The sequence below is a fragment of the Camelina sativa genome, chromosome 18 (genome assembly GCF_000633955.1).
Source record: "Camelina sativa cultivar DH55 chromosome 18, Cs, whole genome shotgun sequence".
Classification (NCBI taxonomy): domain Eukaryota; kingdom Viridiplantae; phylum Streptophyta; class Magnoliopsida; order Brassicales; family Brassicaceae; genus Camelina; species Camelina sativa.
In genome coordinates, this window is record NC_025702.1 from 13,634,872 (window position 1) to 13,645,602 (window position 10,731).

Here is a 10,731-nt window from a genome sequence, read left to right on the forward strand (position 1 = left end):
TATATATATATATATATATATATATATATATATATATCAATAGTTTGCTTAATATTATTTTGAAGTCTTGTAATGAAACAATATGAATTCCTATTAATTAGAGAGAACTTGGAAAGCAAGATGTTCCGAAGTAGTTATGCTTCACTAAACATAACGTGTCCCTCATTGTATCTATTAATTTGGCATCGTTTACTCGGACTCAAAATTTCTCATGACATAGGTTGAGAATTTTTATAATATGCGCATATAATTGGCTATTGTGTAATCCGCATGATATGCATATGCCAAAATTTTAGTTTAGACATAGTTTACCAAAGAAAGAAGGAAATTAATTGACTCCCAATAATTTGCTTAAATTTTCCAAGGTGGGGTTAGCATGCTTACGGCTTATATAGACTATATAGTCAACACAATGGTCTATATAGACTACAAATATATATATATATATATATATATCAAACTTGCCATTTTCTATATTTAGGAATTTACAATATTATTAGAGCAAAGACCGAATGATTCAAAATACACTTTAAGACGTACCAAAGTTGATAACACAAGGAACTAAACGAAGAATAAATGGATGGTATGGACATCAATCACATGCAACAACAATATAAAAAATGAGTGTGTCGGTTTTACCTTTTCAATATTTCGTTTCAATCAAATGTTATAATATTTGAAATTAATGTTAGTAGTTTAATTTTATAATATATTCTCACACTGACTACTATCATGAGTTGTAGACTTAGGCTTAGAATTGAGATAAATGGCACGATGTAAAGCACGGGTGATTAGCAATTTTGGAAAGGATAAACATTCACATGTATCCAAGAAAGATTGACAAGATGGGACGAAAAAAAGAGAGGCACACTTGAAACTCTAAAGATAGATCTTACAATCTCATAGTGACCCAACAATGCTAATTAGTTTATCTAGGCATAAATAAGTCTTCTGAGTAGCAGCTTAGGGTGTTAACATGATAATAACAATTTGTAAATAGATTACCATCAAAACCTCACTAGATAGAATGAGATTCCATTCTTTTATTAAACAAAAAGGCATTAATTAGCGTAAAGTTTTTTTTTTGTTATGTACTATAGACATATATTATGCAAAAAGTTGAATTTTGTTTTACGAACTTCTTTATTTTGAAACTGCCCTAAGATAGATTTACTGTAATTCGATTTTGTTTTTATTGTAATACTAGCAGACACAAGCTAGTTCATTTAACATCAATTGATTTAGATTTCATAACCTATGAAACTTAACATGGTAGCAAAACCTAACATATACCAATCCAACTCTAGCGAAAATTGATATTTAACCTAAAATTGATCGAGTTGGTCAAAAATTGATCATATAACCATTCAAAATAAATGGCTAAAACCCCATCATTTTTGGAGAAAAGGTTGTTAAAATACCATATCAAAAATAGATAGAGCCTAAATTAATATATCTGTCAGACACAACCCTCTTTTTCTGTTTACATCACACAATCCATATTATTTGTCATCAACTGAATTTGAGGTAAAAATACATTAAAGCGTGATAAATTTTGTAATGGAATAAGCTATAGTTAATAGTTCTCGTTACGGTTGGTCAATATAAGAGTAGAATATTATTAAGAATGAAACATGATGGTTCTGTTATTCTATATGTGTGGTGGTAGTAGTAATTAAAAGTTAAAACGTCTAAATCTTTTATGATGTTTTACGCTTTACGACTTGAAGTCTTTAAAAGTTGAGCTGTTGTAAAGCTTTTAAAATAAATACATTTATTTTTCTATTAGGCAGGGTGGTGCATTTTTGTGTAAGGTAGGGACATGTCCTCATGGTTAAGCGGAAGACTGAAGAGTGAAGAATCGATTTTGGGATACAAATAAGTCAAATAACTAAGCAACTTGGCATTTAATTAGTCTAAATAAATAATTAAGAATGCATCAAAATGTCTTGAGACCATGAAGTTAAGCTCCAATGAGAAGCGATTAAATTAATTAAGTTTTTAAGTCGTAAGAACTTTAAGCCCATCGGTTCATGTCTCCGATTACCATAACCGGTGGGTCCATTAACCAAGTACTCTTTATATCATTTTCCTTGAAAAACATTTAGATCTTTTAGTTTATATGATAGAACATATATCATATGAACGAGCTGGAATTTTTTGAAAGTTGACTTCTTCTTCTAGAATGCATCGAAGTCGGGCCTGGGAGCATTCAATTTTTTGTATCATATTGTTATCCCTAATATATGAGATGTCTCGACGATTAAATACTATTGATCTAACCTAAACAATTGATCATCTTCCACTGATATTTTTGTTCACATTATTTCATGATGAACAATTTTGTCTGTTAACAAAAAATATGATAAACGATTAACCACGATAAAACTAACAAGTGTATTTCCATTAATGTGCTCTCGTTGTGTATAAAAATAGTGATTGGAGCCGGAGGCATGATCTAACAAATTTACACGATGGCATATTACATGTCTTTGACAGGGTTAGTCCTAGCAATAATAATTCTGCTGATTCTTGTCGTATCATTGAAAAAACTTAGATATGTGGGGTTGAGGGTGTGGAAAATAATTTAGAAATTGGTGAGGTTTTGGATGATGCAATGAAGTTTTGTAGCTTTGAGAAATGGTTAGTGCCCTTTATATTTTGCTTTTAGTTGACAATAATTTTGAGAGAAAATGATAGATTGTTATGATGATACAAGAAAGAAGAAAACAAAGGGAAAAAGAAAAGGAGAAGATCTTTTGTTGGAGACCAAAGAAGGTGGGGAACAAACTCAAGACATAAGTGGAAAACATAGAGTTGTATAGATGTAGGCATAATAGCTAGGCGTATAGGGTGCATTAATATGTTCGCAGAAAACAGTATATTTAAATATTAAACGGGAGGTTAGAAATATAGCAAGGATATTAGACGGATACACTCGACCCTAATCTGGAAAATTCGAATTGAATTATCTAAAAGAATTTAGCAACATGAGAAATACAATATAGAAAAGAGAAATACAATATAGAAAGTGTGCGAAAAAGGGTTTTGACCATGAAAATTAAAAAGTGGAGAGGGAAATAAAACCGGCAAACAAATCGGATCAAATCACATTTGACTATAATTTAGTACATCAGTGTTGGACTAGGCATACTTCTAAGCTGGTTAATAAGTTAATTGTATGCGCATACGTCATGCAGAAGTCTGTTTTTGATGGAATTTTCTAGTGTTTATTCTTTGACAATGAGATAAATTTTGTTTCAAAAGAGTTCGTATCTGATCAGAATTGATTATGTTTTTGACAATTTAGATCACATGACTGCTCTTTCGATAACACTATTTCGATCAAAATGTAATTCATTGCTATAGTTTTAATTATGTCACTAATTAGCAAACGAAAAAGTTCAAAGTTCGGCATCATGGTTAGAAGAGTTTCAGATTGATGTCACGTCTATTCGATTCGTATCTCTTAAAAGTGATGTATATAAGTGGCTTTTGTAAGGTAGATATTAATATGAGGTCCAAGAAGACAATAAAATCTCGTACTCTCTCCGTTTCAAAATATAAGATGTTTTAGATAAATTTTTTGTTTCATAATATAGGATGTTTTTATGCAACTTTTAGATTAGTTTAGTATTTTATATTATGTAATATTGTTTTTGATTGGTTGAACTTGTTAAAAATTAAAACTTGTTAAAAGTTAAAACTTTTTAATATGCGTGCTTTAGTTAAAACATCATATATTTTAAAATGGAAAGAGTAATTTTTGTTATGTTTTTGGGAGGATGATTAAATGGCATAATTTTTATACATAGTTTTTGGGAGGATAAAATTTCCAATATTGTACTTGGTTAATTTTTTACATATTTTTTTGGGATAACAATAGTTCCCAATAGTGTACTTGAATAGTTAGTAGACACCTTGCAAATTGAAAATGAGGTAATAATTAGATTCATTCAATACAACTTATAAATTTTGAAGACAGGCTTTGGTAATGGGAAGCTTTAAGCTTTAAAGGGTTTTGTGTTTGTGGACCAATTAATGTTTTGGAAATGAACTGTTTGGTTGTCTACTTAGTGCGATCAAGAAGACAAAGAAGAAGAAGAGGAAGAAGAAGAAAATGGTGAGGTATAATAATGATAAGATGGAGAGAACAATTTGTTTTAAGAAACAAAAAGAAAAAGATGAAGACGTTTTCTAAATTGGGTTATCCTAAAAGATAATTGTTTCCTCTTTTTGTTGACTTGTGGTGTGTGTATGTTTTGGTCATCGATGCATGATTCCTTCAATATATTTATACGGTTCGTGACTTGTGAGTGGGTGTGAGAGATAAGGAGACTTCTTTTTCTTTTTTGTGTTCTGTTTTTGTTGGAATCCCACTTTCTATAATTGCTCCCCATGAAAAGGTTCGTGTCTCGCCATTTCATTATCCTTTTGTGTCACAATTTTCTGCTGAGTACGAGTAACTCGACATTCTAAAAAATTCAGACAATTTTCAAGATATCAATGTTTTTATAGATACATTACATAACTCGTACTGTATTTTTATGCTATATTCACATCTAATTTTTATTGCAATAGTTTATCTAATGAATTCTGTAAGTACCAAAAAAATATGCATATTTAGAATTGTACATATATTAGTTTAATAAATATATTATTTGTAGAGGTAAAAAATAATAATGTTTATGTCACAACACAAACACAATAATAGGTGTTTTTTTGTGTGTGTGTGTGTGGATTGTGCCACTCACTTGCAAGCTGATATTTGGGGTTAAAAGCCTTTACATATGAAATTTGCTCAAAACAAAAGCCTTTACATATGAAGTTGATAGTGGGAAATCAAACTTACTGACACACTTTGTTAGTGGCCACATTAATTGAGTAATAATATATAGTTCATTCCTTTTGTTCAAAATATGTTTTTATCCAATACGTATTTCTATTATTCTTTTGACTACAAATTAATAAGAATTATATTGCATCAAACATGTTTTACTTTTTTTTTCCTTATTTTTTTTGTGTGCACCTCATGTTTTATTTATTCTAAAGGGTTGTACACTTGTATCAATACCTAGTCTCTGAAGAGTAAATGGGCTGAAGAATCAAAACTTCACCAACATCTATGAGTAAATCTCACACAGGCATTATGAAAATAAAATACTATCTACCATTGAATTCATTATTTACTATAAAGAGCTTCTTTTTTTTTTTGTAGTTAGCAAGACGAAGTCAAAAGAAATTTCATAGTTTTCTGAGAACATCAGAGAGCATATATATTTGGTGTCAGTCTCACGCTCACATACATACATAGTCACGATAGTAATAATTGAAAATTTTCCGACTCGTTTTCCAGATAGCAAAATTCACTACAAAAAAAATCTCGTTTAAAAGTTAAACCCTTAAATTGATTGAATTTGCCTTCTGACAAAGTTTCAAACATGTCTCCTCTCTATTGTTTTTTTCTTTCTGAAAATTTCTTGCAATCATACAATCATCAACAGGGATATTGGTTACAATAACTGCCCCATTGTATTTCGTTTTCTACCATCTCCTAAGCTACTAGAACAATGGTGAGACTATAATTTTTTAATTTGTACTACTACTACTAACCATTGTGAGATCACTCAAATACAGAGACTTGTCCATTCCAGCTACAAGCTGCGACCACGTTAGGCAAAACGGGGTGGTATGTGACATCAACGCAGGGCTGTTCATAAGCCTTGAGCTTCTTAATGAGCTCAGTGGATTTGTAATTGTACATGTATATGGAACCGTCAGATGAGCCAGAGACTAAGGTTTCTCCATCCGGGCTGAAGTTGCATTTGATTGGGAAACCTGCGACCCAATGACCTTCGAATCTCTTGTATTTGTTAAGCTTGAAAGGTGGGTTTGTTGAGAAGATTGCAGTGTAGTTTCCGTGTGATTGAGCAATGAAGACTGGGTCTTGCGGGTGACGTTTGATGCAGGGGCATGTGTATGCTTCTACATAGACCTGAGGGGCAAAACAAGAACAACAATTTAATACATAAACACATGTTCTGCTTATGTTTACAGATGCAGCTTACTTCTACTTCCCAATGCTCTTACTTATGTTAATGACATACATATACTTTTCATTAAACCAAGTAAATCCCTTTTTTACTTGAGAGTGGTAAACTGACCTGATTAGATAGAGGAACCTCCCTCGAAATATCCCAAACTATAACAGCATTCTCACTTATATTTCTCCCAGACACATCACTTGAAGAGATAAACCGCTTCCCACCCGCGATAAACTCAACATCAAGAATTGCCCCAAGATCTCTAATGTATTCATGCACGACTTTGTTGGCCCTAATGTCCCACAACCTAAGACTTCCCTTCGATCCACCGGAAAGAAACAAATTGAAATTATCTGGATGGAACTTAGCAACTCCAATGACCTGATCCTCCTTAAAAGCTTGTGTTTCCACCCCTCTTTCAACATCAAATAGTCTCGACGTGCAGTCATACCCACAAGAAAGCAACGATAGTCCTTGCTTTGACCATTTCACATCTTTAACCGGTGCATTGTGATGAAGAAACCCCCGTACATTCTTCTTAATATCATTGCTCCACACATTCCACACGTAAACAGCACCATCTAGCCCCGCAGAAGCAAGAAGATGAACTGCAAAATAAACTCTAATGAACAAATGAATGAGGCCAATGATGATATAACAAAAGATTGTCACCAACAAGAACCAATTTAATCCGTAGAGACTCAATAAGAACATACCATGAGTTGTAGACCAATCAATAGCAGTAACCGCCTTTGTATGACCGGTTAACGAAATCGACATCGTACTAGGCATTTCAGTCCGGGACGAGGATCCTCGATGTGTAACCGAAGATAGAACATGGCGAGGCACATCAGAATCAGAGATACTCCCGAGTACTGAGATTAAGAAAGCTTCACACACATTAGTAACTTATTGCCAGATACAATCACAAAGCTAATGACGCAGATTAACGAACACTAAGCAATTTACTCAAACTTAAGAAGAACAGTTACGCTAATATTGTGTGATCAACAACTAACACCAAATACTAAATTCTAAATCCGAATTAACAGCGAATTGATTAAGCGTGATTCGAAATTACCAGCAGGAGAGCTAGGGATTAGTTTCTGACTCAAATCGGAACCCTGATCTTGACTCGGAGTCGTTGAAATAGAGGCTAGAAGTGATCTCTCTCTCTTTGATACGTACCGACCTGGAACCGGCAACGTAACCGAGGTGCTCGTTTGAGGATCCGAATAGGAACCGTGCGGTGGAGGAAACGGTCTACGAGATGGTTTGTACTGTCGCTGCTCTGGGAACGGATATGGACGCTTGAGAGGAATAGAAGGTGCGGCGGCGGCGGTTTCAGAAGTTAAACGGTCGTTGGCCACTGGTTCAGGTTCGTCGTCGGAGTCATTGGCATACATATAAGATCCATCCGAGAGACTCGAAGTCGAAGCAGCGAAGAAGTGACCTGCGATGAGTAGGAAAAGATGGTGAACCTTTCGTAGGCTTTATTTGGGCCAGAAGAATCCTATAGGCCCATTATAATTTGTAGATGAGATAATTTTGTGAGTGTCGGTCCGAATGCTGCTAAAGTGCTAAACAGATCTTTCAAATTTTAGGAAAATTAGATATTCTTGATGTTCGGTTTTGAGTTATTTATTTATTTTTGGTTTTCGGAATAGATTTTTCTAAAATGAAAGGAAATATTCGGTATTTTTAATTTTCATTTTGGTTTATATGTTAAAAGTTAAAACTATTTAGATAAATATTAAAGTAATTCTCATAAATATCATTAAAATAATATATTTTTTCTTCGTTGTTTGGTCGGTTATTTAGTTGCCGCTGGTATTCATTTGTTCTATAATGAAAAAGACAAGTTTCCTTTTACATTTGTTGTGTAACTCGTGTTGTACCGCCTGCAGCCTGCTCTAGATAGTAATTTCATGTCTTATTTCCCATCACTGCTTACTCTGATTATACATTGAAGATTTGAAGTATTGATTTTTAAGATTCATCAATTTCGTGCTAGACAACATTAAAAATTATACTTTTCTATAATCTAGCCCAAAGAATAGATGAGCAAGTGCACCTCTTCGCAGTTGGCACCAAACATGAAATAGAGTATAGGATACATAAATTAGAAGACTAATAACTTATAATTGTTAGTTCTATAAATAACTTATAAAAATTATATCATTATTAGTAATACAACACACAACTACAAACTTAAAAATGTACTTATTTCTTGTAAATATTGTTTCACGATCATTTTTACTAACGATCAATATTTTATTATATTAATATACTACGAAAACAATGTATATTATATATATTCGGTCAAAATATGTTTGTTTTTAAGAGACCGATTTTAACTTAACGATATTTTGTCAGAATTAGAAACCATTATTCCGATACCTAATTTATAAAAAAATATATCATTATTAGTAGTATAACTTACAATTACTAACTTAAAATGTATTTATTTTTTGTAATTATTGTTTGACGATCATTCTTACTAACATTTTCCATTTAATTATATTAGTATACTACGCAAACTATGTATATTATCTATATTTGGTCAAAATATGTTTGTTGTTAAGAAACCAATCTTACCTTAATGAAATTTTGTTAGAACTAGAAACCGTTATTCCAATAAATAACTTATAAAAAATTATATCATTATTAGTAATACAACATACAATTACTAACTTAAAAATGTATTTATTTCTTTTAATTATTATTTCACAATCATTTTTACTAATGGTCTATATTTTATTATATTAATATACTAGGAAAACATGTATATTATCCATATTTGGTCAAAATATGTTTGTTGTTAAGAGACAGATCTTAACTTAATGAGATATTGTCAGAATTAGAAACCGTTATTTCGATAAATAACTTATAAAAAATTATATCATTATTAGTAATACAACATATAATTACTAACTTAAAACTGTATTAATTTCTTGTAATTATTGTTTCACGATCATTCTTACTAACAGTCTTTATTTTATTATATTAATATACTATGCAAAATATGTATATTATCTATATTCGGTCAAAACATGTTTGTTGTTAAGAGACCAATCTTAACTTAATGAGATTTTGTCTGAATTAGAAACCGTAATTTCGATAAATAACTTATAAAAAGTTATATCATGATTAGTAATACAACATACAATTACTAACTTAAAAATGTATTAATTTCTTGTAATTATTGTTTCACGATCATTCTTACTAACGGTCTATATTTTATTATATTAATATACTACGAAAACAATGTATATTATCCATATTTGGTCAAAACATGTTTGTTGTTAAGAGATCGATCTTAACTTAATGAGATTTTGTCGGAATTAGAAACCGTTATTTTGATAAATAACTTATAAAAAATTATATCATGATTAGTAATACAACATACAATTACTAACTTAAAAATGTATTAATTTCTTGTAATTATTGTTTCACGATCATTCTTACTAAAGGCCTCTATTTTATTATATTAATATACTACGAAAACAATGTATATTATCCATATTCGGTCAAAATATGTTTGTTGTTAAGAGACAGATCTTAACTTAATGAGATTTTGTCAGAATTAGAAACCATTATTTCGATAAATAACTTATAAAAATTATATCATTATTAGTAATACAACATACAATTACTAACTTTAAAATGTATTAATTTCTTGTAATTATTGTCTCACGATCATTCTTACTAACGGTCTCTATTTTATCATAATAATATACTACGAAACAATGTATATTATCCATATTCGGTCAAAATATGTTTGTTGTCAAGAGACCGATTTTAACTTATTGATATTTTGTCGGAATTAGAAACCGTTATTTCAATAAATAACTTATAAAAAATTATATTATTATTAGTAATACAACATACAATTACTAACTTAAAAATGTATTAATTTATTGTAATTATTGTTTCACGATCATTCTTACTAACGGTCTCTATTTTATCATATTAATATACTACGAAAACAATGTATACTATCTATATTCGGTCAAAATATGTTTGTTGTTAAGAGATCGATCTTAAATTAATGAGATTTTGTCATGATTCAAAACCTTTATTTCGATAAGTAACTTATAAAAAAAAAAGTATATCATTATTAGTAATACAACCTACAATTACTAACTTAAAAATGTTGAAAATATAAGTTTATTTTACTTGTTAAATAAAATTTTGATGGGATAAATATTATAACTATTGTTAGAGTTTATTTGTTTTACTAACATTCATAATATAGAAATGTTCACTACTATAGTCAGTCAAAACATAAAAAAAAAATTGTATAAATCATAAATCAAATACTTGGACATACTGTAATTGTCAATTGAAATATACTCTTGGTTGTTGAACAACATGTCCGTTACATACAAATCAACATAAAAAGTAATTCAAATTATTTTCATTGTACGAGAAAAACGTGAGTAACATAACATTTATCAGTTTCTTAATTTGTTGAGAGAATCAACCCAAAAAGAGAAAAAGTTGAATTTTCTCTAATACATACGTCCCATGCATATAAAACAAAATTTATCTTGTATCACACACACACAGGTGAGTTATGATTTCTCTAATAAAACTCCCATTAATTAATTAACTACAAAGGACCCAACAGAAACTACAATTTAAAAAAAAAAAAAAAAAAAAAAAAAAAAAAAAAAAGATTTTA

General features: G+C 30.4%; 1 protein-coding gene across 1 annotated transcript; it reads right to left on the reverse strand.

Moving 5' to 3' along the window:
* Window positions 5,434-7,483, reverse strand: LOC104761468 (WD repeat-containing protein 25-like). The gene is made up of 4 exons (XM_010484554.2): window positions 7,126-7,483; window positions 6,761-6,919; window positions 6,165-6,652; window positions 5,434-5,995 (listed from the first exon to the last, which is right to left on the reverse strand). The coding sequence occupies exons 1-4, from the start codon at window positions 7,448-7,450 to the stop codon at window positions 5,624-5,626; spliced, it is 1,344 nt and encodes a 447-aa protein (XP_010482856.1). The 5' UTR covers window positions 7,451-7,483; the 3' UTR covers window positions 5,434-5,623.

What these genes read in the sequence shown, in the direction of transcription:
- LOC104761468 (XM_010484554.2), bottom strand. Translation starts at nt 7,450, where the DNA reads ATGTATGCCAATGACTCCGACGACGAACCTGAACCAGTGGCCAACGAC. An exon ending in AATCCCTAGCTCTCCTGCTG is followed by an intron (nt 6,920 to 7,125) that starts GTAATTTCGAAT and finishes TCTTAATCTCAG; the next exon opens with TACTCGGGAGTATCTCTGAT. An exon ending in TGATTGGTCTACAACTCATG is followed by an intron (nt 6,653 to 6,760) that starts GTATGTTCTTAT and finishes TTTATTTTGCAG; the next exon opens with TTCATCTTCTTGCTTCTGCG.